Source organism: Adiantum capillus-veneris, chromosome 10 (assembly GCF_014529385.1).
Source record: "Adiantum capillus-veneris isolate H3 chromosome 10, ASM1452938v2, whole genome shotgun sequence".
Classification (NCBI taxonomy): domain Eukaryota; kingdom Viridiplantae; phylum Streptophyta; class Polypodiopsida; order Polypodiales; family Pteridaceae; genus Adiantum; species Adiantum capillus-veneris.
In genome coordinates, this window is record NC_140940.1 from 17,400,926 (window position 1) to 17,420,155 (window position 19,230).

At 44.4% G+C, this 19,230-nt stretch overlaps 1 protein-coding gene across 1 annotated transcript in view; it reads right to left on the reverse strand.

Moving 5' to 3' along the window:
* The window catches only part of LOC147448505 (V-type proton ATPase subunit a3-like), a 69,669-nt gene that overhangs the window by 25,727 nt on the left and 24,712 nt on the right, over positions 1-19,230 (reverse strand). Inside the window, exons 3-7 of the mRNA XM_086521087.1 lie at positions 8,981-9,103; positions 8,670-8,777; positions 8,390-8,506; positions 8,137-8,310; positions 7,677-7,814 (exon numbers count right to left, since the gene is read on the reverse strand). Of these exons, the coding sequence (XP_086377213.1) occupies positions 7,677-7,814; positions 8,137-8,310; positions 8,390-8,506; positions 8,670-8,777; positions 8,981-9,103 (660 nt within the window). The remainder of the gene's footprint in view (positions 1-7,676; positions 7,815-8,136; positions 8,311-8,389; positions 8,507-8,669; positions 8,778-8,980; positions 9,104-19,230) is intronic.

The following is a 19,230-nucleotide window of genomic DNA, read 5'->3' on the forward strand; positions in this document are numbered from 1 at the left end:
AGGGATCACAACGAAGATTCCGGCAGACAGTATGGCCCGTCTCCGCCTATTCACGCGGAGCAACGAGAGATGAAGCGTCGTCAATTGATCGGCGATGCAACAAAGATGATGCTCAGTTTTGCAAAGGACCCAAAATTGGCAAAATATATGAGCGAGACTTCTTTGCACGAGCAATGGCAGAAAACCACAACACCACCCCTGAAACCCGCTCTCAAGAAACCTTCTGCTCAAAAGCAATATTCAAAGAAGGAATTAGAAGAGGTGGTTGATGCACGGATTGCTCAGCTTTTTGACGCGCAGAACAAAGCCAAAAAGCACGGCAAAAAGCAAAAGAAAGGCACCGACTTCCCGGGTTATTTGGGTCGTCAGTCGACATTTGACAAAGCAAAGAAACCGAAGAAGCGTGTTCGATTTGAAGGAGTACCCAGTTCTTCTTCTTCTTCTTCTGACAGTTCTTCTAGCTCTTCAAATTTGAGCGAAGAAGACTAAAAAGGAAAAAAGCAAAGCAAGAAACAACGCTTCGGAAAGGGCAAGAAAAAGACAAGGAAGTCTAAATCTCGCCCAATGAGTGACAGTTCTACAGAGGACTCGTCTACAAACAATTCAGACTCTGATGATGGCAACTTTTATGCGAACAAGAAGAATTTTTATAAAGCCAACCAGTATGACTTTTTGGAAGATAAAAGCAAGAAAGTCCGAGGGTTTAAGGAAGGTGGACAGTCGATCAAATTTGACACTTTTTCAGGATACAAAGATGCTTCGAAGGCTTTGTCTTTTATGCAGCATTTTGACATCACTTGATTGCTCAGCTTTTTGACACGCAGAACAAAGCCAAAAAGCAGAAGAAAGTCACTGACTTCCCGGGTTATTTGGGTCGTCATGTGACATTTGACAAAGAAGCGTGTTCGATTTGAAGGAGTATCCAATTCTTCTTCTTCTTCTTCTGACAGTTCTTCTAGCTCTTCAGAATCGAGCGAAGAAGACAAAAAAGGCAAAAAGCGAAGCAAGAAACAACGCTTCGAAAAGGGTAAGAAAAAGGCAAGGAAGTCTAAATCTCGCCCAATGAGTGACAGTTCTACAGAGGACTCGTCTACAGATAGTTCAGACTCTGATGACGGCAACTTTTATGCGAACAAGAAGAATTTTTATAAAGCCAACCAGTATGACTTTTTGGAAGATAAAAGCAAGAAAGTCCGAGAGTTTAAGAAAGGTGGACAGTCGATCAAATTTGACACTTTTTCAGGATACAAAGATGCTTCGAAGGCTTTGTCTTTTATACAGCAGTTTGACATCGCTTTCGCGGGAGGACGCTACTCAGAGCACTTCAAGATTCGGAGAGCTGCCTCTTACTTATTTTGAGGGGAATGCTCGAACTTGGTGGTCCACGCTTCTTTTAAACAAGACTGCGCCAGTTAAATGGCTGAAATTTAAGAAGCTTTTTGTTTCTTCTTGGCTAACGCAAGAGTATGAACGCGATATACGAGCTGCTTGGAACCATCTTCGGATGACCAAGAGAGATACAATGGATGCTTATTGCGAGAGATTCTGGAGATCTTTTCTACCCGCCTCTTTATTCAAGAAGATCTCGTTCAGAGAAGAGATTGAGCGGTTTACCTTGGGTTTACCTACAGAGATCCGAGATCACTGCTTGGAACAGAAGTCAGCTTCTATTCAGGAATTGATGAGTCGTGCGAAACGGGGCTTTGCCATTCACTATGGCAGTCTGACCCACCCCACCGATGAGGTCATGACACAACGAGCCGAACAGGCTTCAGCGAACGAAAGTAGAAAGAGAAAGAGCAACCCAAAAAAGAAGGATGTACGACCCAAGCTTACTCCTAAGGAAAGAGCTCGCTTCATCAGGGAGGGGAAGTGCTTTGGATGCGGGGAACATGGACATATCTCCACAAAGTGCCCTAACAAGGCACCGATTGAACAAGATGAAGAAAGGCCAGAAAGTTCTAAAGCAACTGAGAGACGTGGCAGAAAAGGCAGATAAAAATCAGAACTGGTACCACATGGCGTGGGACCTGAACCGAATCAAATGAATGAAAGTACAAACTTTGCCGTTTTTGGGGCAAAGTGAAGGATCAGGAAGCTCTTTTGAAGGAGCCAAGGCCAACCTCTTTTCACTTGGAATTGGCGGCTCGATTTGGAACTACGCCCGACAGGCTGAGGCCACAGGCGGAGGTAGTTCGAGTGGCACCCAAACGGGATGTTGCCATTACACCGAGCATTGGCAAACTTTGTTTGCAATGACAGGGGTGTTCAGGGCGCGCGAGTGACGTTCTACTCGAAATCCCTTGGTTCCTCAAGAACTACGCCGTGGTTGACTGCTGGGCCGAGAAAGCGACTTGGACAAATGAAGGACTCAGAGATTGTACTTAATGAACTTCCGTTTCTTTACTCATTCTTTTGGTAGAGAACTGAACGATGGATAAAGGTCGAATATGTTTTGACCTGAACAAAAGAACGCCAAGATTTTTCTCCACACTCATGCTGATTTCTTTTTAGAGGGCCTGAAGATCATACCATTGATATGATACCTGGAAGCACACAACCAAACTGGCCACCTTACCGTGTGAGATGAGAACAGAATGAAGAGATTATGAACCAAGTGAAAGACCTCTTGGAAAAGGGTCTTGTCCAGCCTAGTACTTCACCGTATTGCTCTCAAGTGTTGTTGGTTTCGAAGAAAGACTGATCTTGGAGAATGTGCATCGATTATAGAGCTCTCAACAAAATCACCATCAAGAACAGATTTTCGATTCTTAGGATCGATGATATACTCGACAGATTACAGGGATCCTCGTGCTTTAGCAAGATTGATTTGAAGAGTGGATATCATCATATCAGAATCGCGCTAGTAGACGTCTACAAGAGAGCTTTTCGAACGACTTTTGGATTATTTGAGTTTTTGGTGACGCCTTTTGGCTTAACGAATGCTCCTGGGACAGCAAATGGATCCGGCCAACTTGGCCAAGATAGAGACTATACGTGATTGGCCCAATTTGAAGAATGTCCATGAAGTTAGAAGCTTCTTAGGACTGTGTTCGTACTACAGGCGGTTTATTCGAAAGTTTGCAAAGGTTGCTTCCCCTTTGCATATCTTGACACAGAAAGGAGTCGTAGGGACCCACAGAGGTGACTGTCTTTCAGACATTGAAAGAGAAATTCACTACGGGACACATTTTGACTTTGCCGGACTTGCAGAAGTCATTTGAAGTATATTGTGATGCTTGTGGTCGTAGTCTGGGTGCGGTCTTAATGCAAGAAGCCCATGTCATTGCTTACGAGAGCCGATTGTTCTCAAGGCCGGAAATGGTAGCACAGATTTATGAGAAAGAGCTTTTGGCGGTTATCCATGCTCTTACTTAGTGGCGGCAATACCTACTCGGAGCGAATTTTACTGTCTTTACAGACCATCAGAGTTTGCCCTACTTCTTGTCACAGAAGCAGCTTTCCGAAAAGCAGATGCGGTGAGCGAACATCTTGTCACAATTTCATTTCCAGATTGTCCATTTGCACGGACAGAAGAATGTGGTGGCAGATGCTTTGTCTCGAAAGCCATTGATTCTGGCTATTTCCGCGATACATCATAGGAGCTTCGAGGATATCGTCGACCAGTATGCCACAGATACACATTTTGCAGACGTTTCAGACGGATACGGGATGGGGAGACAGTAGCGGGATACTCCATTCGGGATGGCTACTTGATGAGAAAAACCATGTTGTGTGCGTTACACAGCCTTTGAGGAAAAAGGTTATGACTGAATACCACTGTCCACCTTTTACGGGTCACCGCAGCATTGCTACCACCATGAAAGGGGTAGAGAGATACTTCTTTTGGCCGAGACTCAAGAAGGATGTGGAAGGTTTTGTGCACAGTTGCTTAGTATGCCAGAAGGTCAAGTTTGACAGGCATAAAGCACAGGGATTGTTACAGCCTTTCACCATACCCACCCGCCCCTCGGAAAGTATTGCAATGGATTTCATTTTTTATCTCCCGAGAACACAGAGTGGTCACAATGTTATCTGGACTGTTATTGACAGATTTAGCAAACAGGCTCATTTCATTCCAGTGAAGAAAACAGTCAAGCCAGATCACTTAGCGAGACTGTTCCCAGATCTTCAGATTACATGGCATGCCTAAGACGATTGTCTCCGACAGGCACCCCAGATTACGACTTTGTTTTGGAAGGCAATTTGGGAGAACACTCACGCGCAATCTGAGATTGCCAATTCAGTGATTCTAGATTTATTGAAGTCTTATATCTCGGATCAGAAGATTCAATGGGAAAAGTACCTACCTTTGGTGGAATTTGCCTACAATAACACGATACACTCTTCGACGGGAAAGGCGCCATTTGAGATTGTTGAAGATGCTGCAAAGGTTCCACCCTTCCTAAGCACGAAAGATAAGATTTTTGAAGCGGATGAATATACGCGAGACTTAGATACGGCTTTTGCCAAAGTTCGCGAGACTTTGCAGAAATCTCAAGAACGACAGCAGAAATCTCAAGAGCGACAGAAAAAGGCAACGGATCGCCATCGTCGCAACTTGAAATTGAAGGAGGATGATTGGGTGCTCTTACATTTGAGAAGGCACGCCTGAGAATGAAAAAGGGAAAGGAGAGGCCTTTTCCAAAGCTTAGTATGCGATATTATGGACCTTTCCACATCACTAAAAAGATAAATGATATCTCCTTCCGACTGAAACTACCTGATACTTGGAGGATTCACAATGCATTTCATGTGAGTCTCTTGAAACCTTTTAAAGGTGATGTGCCTGATGATGGGGAGCCCGATGAGCAACCCGAAGTGGAAGAAATGAGGAGATCCATGTTCCTGAACAAATTTTGGCACATAAGAATACGAAGAACGGTAAAGTCCGAAGGCGGTTCTTGGTTAAGTTCAAGAACAACCCTACATTTGATGCGAAGTTGCTAGGTACTCCCCGGATTGTGAAACTTTACCTCGATGCTTTTGGTTTAGCATAGTCTACTCCAAATGGAACCCAGAATTCAGCTTGGTTGGAGATCTGGTGCAGTGGGATGCACAAGAGGGGAGTCACTCCGCTCCTTTGTCAACAGATGCCTTGATTTTGATACTAAAGTCACTGATGTCTCTTTGAGCTTCAGGGATACTGACAGCTGACAGTATTCTGCTGGATGACTTTATGAAATGGAATTCTTGATTATGATACTGATTTGTTCTTGACTTCTTTTAAGTGCAGGAACTGATAGACGAAATGACTGCAGCATTTTGGTCTAATTGATCTCGAATAGACATGGTTGCAATAGGGGTTAGTCAATCGGACGTCGATGAGGTCCCAATTGGATCTAGATGCAATTGCTAGCTACATTGCCGATAAATCATGGTCTAAGATCCGAATGAATGTTGAATGTCATGTGATGTACTGTGATGTCTAGTGATGTCCTGTGATGTCGTGTGATGTGACTGTCGATTGGTACATGTGCTAGATGTGTGTTCCTAGTGCGTAGGTACTAACAGTCAGTGTCTACTAAGACGGTTTATGGCCTCTGTCTGTTTTGCAAGCGTAATCGAGGGCAATTACAGTGCTTTCACGAGAGGGGTATGCCACAAAGTGATGACGTGTCTGCCGAGAGCATGCGGGAAACCCTAACCCTGACTGCTGCTGAAAACCCTAATTCTGGAAACCCTAACCCTAAAACCTGCAAACCCTAAAATCTGCCAAAAACCTTAAAAACAGCAGAAACCCTAACCCTAACCCTAACCCTAAGAGGGCAGCAGGCTGAATCCCGAAAATTGTGGGGAACATGATGACGTGGCACCATACAGCTGAGCCCGCTTTTTGCGGCGCATTTTACGACAGCCAGAGATCAAGCTTTTTGCTACACAATTTGAGGAGAGAGAGAGAGAGAGAGAGAGAGACTTTGCTTTATTGTAAAACTCAAGAGAGTTTGAGAGAGGAAAGAGCCTTTGCTTTTATTTAGGCTTTTGATTTGAAGCTTTTCAAGGCTCTGCTTTTGGCATCCCTTGTAATCATTAAATAAGTGGTTTGGGCTCCCATCTGCAGAGCATCTAGATGCAGAGTCTGAGAGTGAGAACCCGACCCACTCTTGTACTTTGAACACTGATTAATACATAAAGAAATACCAAAAGGGGCACCAGTCTTTGGGGCCAATATCTCTAGGCACGGAACTCCGCCGGGCCAGTGCAAATCTATTGTGAACTGTGAACTGTTTTCAAGTGGTTATTTGGTGCTGTCGTGATTGATTCTTGACTTGGAGTGTCCAAGTCTATTACAGTTTCTGCCTCAAACAAGCGCCTCAACCACTGAAGGCATATCCCCATCTCTGCTCTAATAATCCTGTGCCGAATCAAGGCTTCGCCTTACCATACATCGCTGCCATCCATCACAGTACTCCCTCTCTACCTCGTCGTGTTCATGGAACTATAAATGTGCACACAGCCTCTTCAATGATGCTCATGAAAAAGCGTGCCTAAAGGAAAGTCTGTCTCTAAATCTCTAGTAAGAAGCCGCCCAGCTGTCTCTGGTCTCTCAACTCCAGTAGCACTGCAAGTGTGGGCTGTCATACAAAAAGGACTGTATATCAGCCCCATATGCTCGCAGCTCTCATATGTTGGACATCTGCATACATAGTGCTCCTCGTCATAGCGCATACATGGAGAGAGAGAGAGAGAGAGAGAGAGAGAGAGAGAGAGAGAGAGAGAGAGAGATATGAAATGAAATGATATGTTATATTAACGTCTTCAAAAGGCCAAAGTGACCTATGACACCAAAAGTTACAATGTGGTGGATCTGATACAAAGTCTGAGTAACAAAATAAAAATACTATGAAATCCTAAGCTGCTAGATGTGAACTAAGCAGCCAGCTGGGATTTATATATATATATATATTTTTATTTTATTTTATTTTTTTGGGGGGGGGGGAAGAACAATGTGGGTGTATCCTTGGAAAGAGCTAAATCACAGAAGATCCGGCATCAGTCGCTTGCGGATCTCATCAATCTCCTCCATGGTCAATGATCGGGCGTCGTGCATGACGGGCCAAAGTGATCCGAATCCTCTGATGCAGCCTCCGTCGATGCTCTGTAGTCCTCCGCAGTCGTAAGCGTCTGGATCTCCCCAGATCCGTCGCTCAGTCAATCAGTGTGCCTCTGGTGCGAGGAGAATGTGGGCTCTGCTGTGGTAGTAGCTCCTCCGGTTGTCCAGTGTCTGCTCTAAAGAAATCTGTGATTTGTCTCTGAGACTAGCCTCTCCTCTCATCAGGCTCTCTCTCTGTCTTCACAGCTCGAGCAAAAAAAAACCCAGACATATCTGGTCCTCGTATCCCATGACTCTGGAGAGTGGTCCAAAGCCCTCTCTGAACAAGCAGTGGCGAGAGAGAGAGAGAGAGAGAGAGAGAGAGAGAGAGAGAGAGAGAGAAGAAGAAGAAGAGAGTTTTAACATCGTAGGAAACTATCCCAAGAGGCCTTAGAGATCTAGCCGACGAGGAGTTGAACTCGAGACCTGTTATTCAAGAGGGAAATGGCGCGAGAGAGAGAGAGAGAGAGAGAGAGAGAGAGAGAGAGAGAGAGAGAGAGAGAAGCATATCAATAAATATATCTGCATGAGATATTGTTTACTGACACATCACAAAGCTTCATCTGTTATGGACACTTCATACCTCATCTAACATTTGTGCTTGTTTCCCTGCATCCTCAGGAAAGGGATATTTATTTGCACCAAATGCTTCACATATCTTCATTATCTTCAGCTTTGCACGCTCACCAGAAAAGAAGACCAGGAACACGATCTTTTCCATCTGCAAAACATCCAAATAGACCCAATTTAGAAAATCACAACCGAAACTAAGTCATATAAAGAATTTCCATTTGCTTAGTATCATTCTTTGACTCATAAAGTTACTGATCATTGAAATACTTCTGATGCACGAAGAGCATTGTGAGGATATCTAAGAAACCATTAACTTAAAAGCCACGACCATTGAGTCTTATCACGGTTTAGCGTCTGCAACACTGATCTACATTTTATCAATAGTGTTAAATATTTGTTTTTTGCGAAACAAAACGCAGAAATGCAATGATAAGAACGCACAAGTCTTGGCATAGAAGAGGATTCCAAACCTTTTCGCCTGTAGCAGGGTCCAAAACCGGTTCCTCAACCGGAACCTGTTCAAGCAGCACGTTACCACGCGTAGCGCGAAAGAGAATTCTTTCAAAAGCTGGAGCCTTGGACTTAGCAACAAGGCCAGCGATGAAACCTAACCTTGCCTGCTTTGAAGGCTCTTTCAACATTTCCTGGCCAGTAAGACAGACCTCAGTTGAAAGAACTAGATGACATTACATTAGATTACAATAATCAAGAAAAGTTCACAACCTGTTCCAACAGTAGTGGACTTTCTATGGATTCCTCGACTCGAAATGATGAAGACTCTTCTAACTCCCTTTGTTGGGCACGAGCATTGCTTTGCACAGAATAAAAGAACATACCAGCCTGTACAGTTGAATCCACAAAACTAAGAACAAGTAGAACCTGCATGCTATATACCAAATAAAATATGCAAGCTACATCAATAGCACACACAAGCATGATCAGGTAAATGTGAACATGGAAGACTGCATGTACAGCCATGTCATAATATGAAAGAAAGAGTGACCTTCTGCAGCACAAGCTGAAATTCTAAAAGCTCACTATAGCTGCGCATAAGTATATCACTGCTGGAGTTTATACTTGTTAGCTCTATCTCCAACTCAGTCAGCTTCACCTGGAAGCACAAGCAGAAGATTCACGCAAGTGTTAACCATTCATCCACGTGAGACTTTGCGTTCGAGCCACGCAGAAAGCCAGAAACATAACAAAACCCATAATAGTGGTGACTGTAACAAGAGCTTTTAAAATGGCATTCAATTTTCAAACAATGTATCACATCTTGAGTGAACAGGTTAAAGCACCCACGAAACTGTGTACCTCAAGCTCGTCTATATCAATTTCCTTGCTTGTTAGTGTCCCTTTCGAGACAGGAATACCAGCCTTTGCCAACTGATCTTTGAGAAAGCGCACTTTTCGGAGCATTTCTCCACAACGTTTGACCTGCAGTTCACGAACAATAGTTTCTCTGTTATGGATCAGATAGTTCCAGAGCAATTATGATTCTGAAAAGACTAACAAGATACATTTATTTCAGAAATATGGTACATAATGGCAGCTCTTTTGACATAACAAGACCATGAAAATGTGTGCATTGTGACCTACAAATGCACGAAACTCTTCAGATGAGCTTCTTTCGCCCATGGCCCTCCATCCCAGCCTCAGGATCGCCTGCTCACAACGCCGCTACAGGCTACAGCTCACCCTCCTGAGTCTCGTAGGCTCACACCATCCCCCCACAGCCTCAGCTGGGCACCCTCAGGACTGCCTCAGCCTGCCCCAGTCCCCTAAGCCCTCCCCCATCGAACCCTTAGCCCGTCACCTTTATCCTCTAGTATCTGTACTAATGAAGTGCACTTCAAATAATTAATTTTCTAATTCCACAACGTTGGTATCCCTCCAAAAGAAACTCTTTCAGGAGAAGATCCCATGGTTGAAACCCCCCCCCCCCCCACAAGCCTGGGGCAGGGCGGAAAACCAAGAAACCAATTTAAAACCACCCAAACTTCGGTTCACACCAGCATTTCCATGTGATAGCAAAATCACACCAAACGCGGGGCCAGTCAACAGTTTCGATCCTACATAAGCCTTCCGCAACAGTGCACGCAAGCAAATGAGAGAGAGAGAGAGAGAGAGAGAGAGAGAGAGAGAGAGAGAGAGAGAGACCTTTTTACATCTATTAGAGGCCGAAGTCGGCCTATGAGATAAATAAAATATGCATGTGTGTGTCATCCATCTATCGGAAAGGACAAAAGTATAAAGTAACAAAATATGGTCCTAGGGTAAGGGGGGAGGGGATCATCGACAAGCGGCTAGGATACAAGATACATGGTATATGGGCCTGGGCCGAGGGGGGGGGGGGGGGGGGGGGGGGGGCTATTTTTAGGGGGTATGGATTGTTGGAATTAGGGCTGCAAGAAAACAGGAAGCTCAAGCCACACAATAGAGAGTGTTTTACTTAGTGTGCAATGGAAAGATAGATAGCCCTAGAATGATAGGCGTATATACAATGCACGGGGGGAAAAACCTCCTAGTGAGGGAAAAAATGCCCCGGCAATCCTAAGTGTGTTCACACACATCACTACCACATGTATATGGTAACAAATCCCCCCTCGGAGTGATGCGGTGAACGAGAGCTGGCTCATAGAGTAAAGGGAGGTGCCATGCCTTGAGGACATGATCAGTCCACAAAGGGGAGTAAGCCCAAAGCTTTGCGGAAAGCTTCGAACTTCTCACGAGACAATGCCTTTGTGAAAAGATCTGCAAGGTTGTCCTCTGTTGACAGAGAAGTGTTGGGTTAAAGGCCCAAATGACCCCTTTTATGTACATTTTAAAGGTTACTAACCTTTGGCCAAGTTCACATTGAACTTGGCCACTAACTTAAAAATGGTCCTATACTTCTAATAAAGGGAATGTGAGACCATTTGCTCACTCACTTAATCCCCTCTACAAATCAAGTAGCGCTCTCTCTCTCTGCAACTTCGTTCCCTAGCGCCCCCTTCTCTGCAGGCCATAGCCACCTCTCCAAGCACAGCTCATGCACATCTCCTTGCGCTCTATCACTTGCACACACTGCTGTGCGCTCATCAATTGGTATCAGAGCCAAATTAGGGTTTGCTCCCAAACCTGCAAACGCTGATTTTCAGCCAAGGAGGTCAACTTTCACGCGAGATTTTGCGATTTTATCGCCAAAGGACTCGTCCCCGGACACTAGAGGGCTCCCGGCAAGTCAAATTGACATAAAACAGGCTGAAATTAGGTCAAAATCAGCAAATTACAGGTTATGACAGCAAAATACAGGTTTTGCAAATCATGTATTAAGGTGTGGGAACATCTTTACTAGGTCCCCGCTACTCGAAAACAAAGAAATTGCCGAAAAACAGGTCCCAAAACAGGTGTTTTCAGCAAATTTCAGATTTACACAGGTTTTTGCAAGTGTATTTTTGATGCATCTACATTGAGGAAAGTGCAAATTGATGCAATCTACACACATTTGACAAGTTTTGGCTATGTATGACCATTTGTGGCTCAATTTTGTGCAATTTGATGCTACAAATTGGGGCTTTTGCTCATACATGCTTCTAAAGGCTGTGCATTAGCCTTATGTATGTTCTGTGAGGCTAAAAACAACTAAAATTGTTGTTTTTGAGCACAAATTCACTCGCTGAAATTTCCTACGCATAAATTTCAGAAATTGTTTTTTGTGCCTAAATCGACCCATTTTGCCCCAAATTGCTCATGTGACCATTTGAAGCTGTAGTGCACACTTCTGTGAGGCTATACTCCGGTTTTGGTGCATTTTGCCCAAAAATTCAGCGTATTAGCCCTCTTATTCGTGCAACTATGGCCTCATCTTCTTCGGATGTGAAGAATCTCTTCGAGATTAGGACGTTCGATGGAACCGGTTTCGACCTTTGGAAAGACAGGATCCAGGAATCCTATTTCTTAAGGATTGTGAAGGGGCACTTGAACAGGTAAAGCCACAGAATATGTCGGATGAAGCATGGGTTAGCCTGAACAGGAGGGCAGCTACATACATTAAAATGGCCATGACCGATGAGACAGTCATTGATTTGAAAGGTCTCACAAATGCTTTTGATGTGTGGGAGAAGTTAAAGGCGATGTATGAGAATACAACGCCCATCAACCAAGTGCATTTGATGCGAAAACTTGTTGGCATGCAGCTAGATGAGTCCAAGAGCGCTGCAGAGCACTTGTCGTTGTTTACACGTACTTTGTCGCAGTTTACAGGATTCAGGTTTGCCTCCTTTTGATGATAAGCTAAAAGCCATCTTCCTGCTTATGACCTTACCTGATTCATGGGAAACATTGGTGGTTTCATTGTCGAATAACCCCAATTTGACCTTTGATGGTGTTAGGGTTCTATCTTGAATGAGAAAATCAGGAGGAAAGCAGGTGGAGAGGGAGGCAGCTCTGCCAACATGGTTAGAGGCAGGACAGAGAAGAAGAATATCTATGCACAAAGGAGTAAGAGTAAGAGTAAGGAAAGGGGAAATGTCAGCAAAGGCAAGGGTGATGTGACTTGCTATCAATGTGGCAGGAAAGGTCACAAGAAACCCGATTGCAGGTACTACAAAGCCGAGTTAGAACGGAAAAAGAATGGCGGAGACAAAAAGAAAGAGAAGAAGGAAGTCAAGACAGATACACAGGACAGCTCAAAGGACAAAGAGAAGGCCACTGTGGCTTCTAGTGTTGTGATTGAGGAGCTGTCAGATGTAGAGGACATCTTGTGTGCCACTTTGTCAGATGATGATGCTTATGACCTTGATGCCTCTCTTAATGTTCATTCACAGGACATGCAGATCACCAAGAGTGATCTTATTGATGCTTTGTTGACTGTCAATGATGCATTATCCCAGACTGGGATAGTTGATTCCGGTGCTTCATTTCATGTGACTCCTATCAAGGAGTGTTTGATGCAGGCAAGCATGGCCATGTATACCTTGGAAACAACCATGCATGTTCCATTGAGGGTATTGGCACTGTGCATCTATCCATAGATGGCACAAATGAGCTTGTCTTGCATGATGTTAGATATGTGCCAGGAATCAAGAAGAGTCTACTTTCTATTGGTCATATGGATATGCATGGTTACAGCATCTTGTTTGAGAGAGGATCATGGAAAATGACTAAAGGCTCAAGGCTGATTGTAAAGAGCACAAAGAAAGGGGGCAAGTTTATTGCATTGGCTAAAATTAACTCTCACATGGAGTTATGGCACAAGAGGCTTGGCCATATGAGCCAAAAGGGCCTTTCTAAGCTTTGTACTTTGAACAAGCTTGATGCTAAAGGCACAAAGCTTTACTTTTGTAATGAATGTCAATATGGCAAGCAAGTAAAGCGTTCTTATTACTCTGGTGTCTCTCGTAAACCTTGTGTGCTTGATCTTGTACATTTTGATGTATGTAGCATGTCTACTAAGTCTATGGGAGGTGCATGCTATTTTGTCTCCTTTGTTGACGATCGTTCTAGGAAAAATTGGGTTTATTTGCTTAAAATTTCATGCATTTAAGAAATTTCATGCATTTGTGACCACCCAAACAGGTAGAAAGCTGAAATGCTTGCATACGGACAATGGGGAGGAGTTCAGAAGTGCTGAATTTAACAAATTTTGTGAAAATTTGGGCATTAAGAGGGAGCTTATTGTGCCATACAGCCCCTCTTCTAATGGTGTGGCTGAAAGATTCAATAGGACACTTTGTGCGAGGGTGAGATGCATGTTGTCCACAGCTAATCTCTCTCATGGATTTTGGGGAGAAGCTTTGAAAAATGCAGTGCATATATGCAATCGATCCCCTCACATGTCTTTGAAAGATGACATCCCTGAAGAGGTTTGGTCTGGCAAGCCTGCTTCATATGATCACTTACGCATTTTTGGTTGCGAAGCTTTTGTGCATGTTAGACTTGAGTTGAGGAACAAACTAAATGCCAAGTCCATTAAAGGCCTCTTCATGGGATATAGTGAAGAAGGCGAACTGGGTTACAGGATTTGGTTACCTCAGCTCAAAAGGGTTGTACGCAGCCGGGATGTTGTTTTTAATGAGGCAAGGCTGCTTCAAAACAATTGTGTCTCAAAGCATGACCATAAAAGGGTCAAATTTCAGCATGACCAACCACCTGTTAGACCTATTCTTGACACTCAGGATGCACCACATATGGCTAAAAATGTAGATAATCCAGTGGTGTTTGAGCCAAAAGATGTTGGGCAGCAAATTGAGGCTCTTGAAGGGCATTTGCAGCCACGAAACAATGCTGAAAATGATACTCAGTGGCCCATTGTTGATGATTTTATCATGCCACTTGATGCAGACCCATTACCGGATAATGTGGATCATTGGGTGAGGCGGTCTACTCGTCCAAGACGGCCTGTGAGCAGATATGATCCCTCTTTGCATTACACTATGTTGACAGATGAGGGAGAGCCTCTTACGTATAAAGAGGCAAAGACATGTGAGCATAGCGACAAGTGGGAGCTTGCTATGCAGGAAGAGATTAAAGCTTTGCATGCTAATCATACTTGGAATTTGGTGGAATTGCCCAAAGGAAGGAAGGCTATTCCTAACAAATGGGTGTATAAAATCAAAACAGTTGATGCAAAACCCAAGTATAAGGCAAGGCTAGTTCCAAAAGGGTATGTTCAAACCAAGGGCATAGACTTTCAAGAAGTGTTCTCTCCCGTTGTGAAGATGACCACTTTGCGTGTATTGTTTGCCATAGTGGCTGCCCTTGATTTGGAAATGGACCAAATGGATATACATACCGCTTTCTTACATGGTGATGTGGAGGAAGAGCTTTACATGAAGCAACCCGAGGGTTTTGTTATTCTTGGCAAGGAACATTTGGTATGTATGCTCAATAGAAGCCTGTATGAGCTGAAACAATCATGTAGACAATGGTACAAGAAGTTTGACCGCTTCATGCTCAAACATGGTTACAAAAGAAGCTATGCAGACCATTGTTTGTATACCAAACGTGATGAGGATGGCAGCCTTATCATTCTTGCGCTCTATGTGGATGATATGTTGATAGCTGCAAAGAAAAGAAGCACTGTTGATGCTCTTAAAGGAGAGCTGAAATCTGCATTTTCAATGAAAGACCTTGGGGCAGCTGAACATATACTTGGAGTGCGAGTTAGAAGGCAAAGGGACCAGCGCATATTGTATTTGTCGCAAGAAAAGTACATTGAAAAGGTGCTGGACAGATTTGACATGGCCGAAGCAAAGCCTCTTAGCGTGCCATTACAACCATATGTCAAAATCTCCAAGTGTCACGTGACACATCCAACCCTATGTGTCCGTGGACAAGCTACAGCATGATTAGGGTTCAGTCAGTCCAGTCAGTCTAGATTAGAAGTGATATGGCACTTTTGTGGGTCTATTCATAGACCGTGCATGCCCAATCACTTAGTGTAGATGCATATCCTCCGGTTGCACACAGCATGATCATCAGTATTCCCTTCAGAATCCATCAGATTCAGTCAGGGGAATTTTCTAGTGCATTTAGCCTATTTTCCCTATTTTTGGTATTTTCGCTTATTATTTTTAAGTGACTTTCCAACAAAAGTAGGTAGGGCAATTTTGATAAGAAAATATATAAGCAAACCCAAGTTAGCACTTTCTGGCAGAAGAGGCAGCAGGGCAGTCTCCCCGCTCAACAGGCAACTTCTCAGCAGAACCCGCAGTACCCTCAGCACCTCAACAACCCCTTGGCGTTTTTGGTTCCCCCATCCTCGCCACACATCAGCCCCAACATTTTTCAGTTTGCATCATCGTCATCATCACCAAATTGCATAGCATTTTTGCATACCATCAGCAGTACCAGATCCCCTAGCGTTTTCAGCCATGATCGCCAGCAACAGATCCAGAACAGCCTAGCGTTTTTGCTAGCGATAGAGGCAGCCCAGCGTTTTTGGTTTTCAGCCCTTACCGCATCATATGGTCAACGTTTTCAGCCCTATCGGACGGCAGCAGATTCAGCCCTAGTTGGTTGCAAAAGATCTCCATTTTCAGACCTCCAAAAACGCAGCCAAAACAGTCATTTTCAGCAACCCAAAACAGCCCCAAGATTTGCAGATTCAGTAGTTAGTAGACCACAGATTTCAGCCCTAAAGTCGTCGTCGTCATCGGCATAGTCCTAGGTTGCATTAGTCCATTGCATCCGCATTGTACCACTTTGTGCAATCATAAGTAGACCACTCTCACCGACTGTCACGTGACACATCCAACCCTATGTGTCCGTGGACAAGCTACAGCATGATCAGGGTTAAGTCAAGTCCAGTCAGTCTAGATTAGCAGTGATCTGGCACTTTTGTGAGTCTATTCGTAGACCGTGCATGCCCAGTCACTTAGTGTAGATGCATATCCTCCGGTTGCACACAGCATGATCATAAGCATTCCCATCAGAATCCTTCAGGGGCATTTTCCAGTGCATTTAGCCTATTTTCCCTATTTTTGACATTTTTCACTTATTATTTTTAAGTGACTTTTGTTGGAAAGTAGGTAGGGCAATTTTGCTAAGTTAATATATAGCAAACCAGTGTTAGCACTTTCTGGCAGAAGAGGCAGCAGGAGCACCTTGCTCAACAGGCAACTTCTCACAGGACCTAGCGTTTTCCCCATCAAGACTAGCCTGGCGTTTTGCTCAGCAGATCAGCCTCGGCTACCGCAAGACAACAAGAGCCTCAGCGTTTTTGCAATAGAACAGCAGATCAGCCTAGCATGTTGCATTTTGCAGAGCAACCGACGACAACAGCAGAATTTCAGCCCTAGCGTTTTTGGTTTGAAGATCAGCCCTGACGTTTTGCAGATTTACCGCGACAGAACATCAAGAATCATCAGCGTTTTCAGTATTCAGCCGTTAGCACCCGCACATCAAGTTCCGAACCTCGCAGATCTCACCTTCCCGCAGCAGTTCCTCACCGCACGGTCAGTTTCCGCAAGGTTTACAGTTTCAGCCCGGAAAACGCAGATTTCAGCATCTGCATTTTCAGCGCTTCGTCGTCTCTTCGTCGTCGTCGACATAGAGTCAAAATTCAGCAGATACAAGATTTGCAAATTTCAGCCCATAGCGTTTTTGGACAGCAGATAAAAGATTGCAGATTTCAGCCCTTACGTCAGTGTCGTCATCCCCATCGTCATCGCCGACATAGCCTAGACTTGCATCAGTCCCATGCATTCAGTTTGTACCAGATTGTGCAATCAATAGTAGACCACTCTCGCCGACGAGAGTGGGGCCTTCGGAGGAGGGTTTTACGTCTCTGGTGTCGTATCTCTCTTCTCTCTATATCTCTCAGCCTCATACACTTGCACGCACAGTGTCCATTCACTTTGTTTGTGATCATTGCATTCTCTCATTAAGAACGGAAGGCTCTACCTTCCATAAGAACAAAAGGAACCTTGAGCACAGTTCGGAGCACTCATCTTGAGCAAAGTTCAAACATTCATTCCGCTGCACCTAACATTGGTATCAGAGCTTTGGCAGTGTTTTGTATCACTCAAGGAAAGAACCACAAGAACCACAGAAAAAAAAAATTTGCTTGTTGAGGTGGCACGAACCAAAGTTCGCTTGGGCGTGTCGATTCCTAATCGTGTTTTTGAAGAGTGACAGGAATCCCAGGAAAGAAGGGCTTGTCCAGCCTCCCCTTGTGCCTCTTTTCACTCATTGAGAGCAGACCGTGCACTTGGCGGCCGGCCAATCGACGTGAGGTGGGAAAAAGCAACCTTGGTGTGAGCGCAAGGCCGCCAAGGGGTGCGTCTGCGGAAAAGAGCAGAACTCGGGTTAAGAGAAGATCCTTCTCTAACACAGATTGCAAGCGAAAGAAGACCCTCAAGAACCTGAAGAACTCAAGACCCCCAAGAACCCAAGTTCCTCGTGAACTTAAGAACCCAAGACCACAAGAACACACAAGAACCCACAACTTCAGAATGGTCATCACTCGAAGCGGAATAAATACTTCGCTTGGAGGTGATGCGCATGAGAGAGGGGAAAAAGAATTTTCCCCACCAGGAGGTTTTTCCGACCCTCCCCCTTCCCCATCTACGTCAAGGATTGCACCAGATCATATGGAGGCTTTGTGCAAGACGATGATGGACATGATGACAACGTGGCACGAAGCAAGAATGGCAGCCATGGAGCGTGAGCGCGAGCAATTACGCTTGGAGGCCAAAGAATTTGATCGCAAGTACGCAGAAAGAAAAACAAAATTGGATCGCAAGAACGTTGTTCATTCTTCCTCTCTCATTTCTAATGTGCAGGTGAAGATTGAAGAGATTCGGGAAAAGGAGGCTCTCTTAGTCTCTTCTTCTCCAAAGCAAGACACACAGGATTTGCATGATGATTTGAATGCCAATGATTTGCATGATGATGATTTGATTGACAATGTTAAGCATGATGATTTGGATGTTAATGATGAGCATGATGATCAAGATGTGATTTCTCACAAGCATGATGAGTTGCATAAAGATAACGTGATTGTTCACAAGGATGATGGTTTAGTTGATGCTTTTTTTAGCGAAGCTAACCTCGTTACAGATTCGATCAATCACGAAGAATCGATCTTGGCTTTTGAGCCGAGGTCCCCAGAACCCCCACAAGAAGAACCCCTACAAGAAGATTTGATCAAACACGAAGAACCGATCTTGGCTCTCGAGTCGAGGTCCAAAGAACCCTCACAGGAAGTATTACGTGTTCGAATGATTAGTCAGCACGCATTGTTCGAGTGTTTCATTCGTGATGCTTTCCTGTATTTTAGTCACCGTCCTTAGGTGATCTCTTTTCACAAGCATGACATATTGTACGATGAGCACGATTCACTCGTGAATGAGCACGGATGTATGCGGATTGTTCATGAAAAGCTGAAAGTATGCATTCAAGGAAGTCACATTCCATGTCTCTTCCTTGGCATGACACAGTCGTAGAAAGAGCACATGAAAGTATGAGCACCAAGCATGGGCATTTCCATTGTGAACTGCCACAGTTGATTGATTTGGATCAGAATGACAAGATTCGATCTCCTTGTTTGCGTGTGTGTGGTGAACGGTTTGAAAGTCCGTCTCTTTGTTCATCTACATTGCATGCACAGTCTTTGAGGAAGACAAGATTTTTTCCAGTCACTTTACATGGAATAGGTATGTTCATGGTTTTGTGTTGGAAGTGGTTTCACGAATTTTCAGCCATGGAGATTCTTGAAGAAGAACGAAGCGTGACTCTAGACGAAGTTGAAGCATTGAAGGAGCCACACAAGACTTTGTATCGCTTTTGGCGCGGCCCAAAGAAGCAAGCGTTGCAGACCTTTATGAAGTTCAAGTACCGCACGACCCACTCATCAAAGTGGGCTGGCGAAGAGTCCCTTCCAAGATTCCGGATGCTATTGGCGATCTCCCTCGACACCATGCAGTTCGGTACCAGTACCTCACTTTGAAAAGGAGGGGATGTCACGTGACACATCCAACCCTATGTGTCCCTGGACAAGCTACAGCATGACCAGGGTTCAGTCAAGTCCAGTCTGTTGGGGTATAAAGCCCAATGTGGTCGCCCAGGTAAGTGGGCGG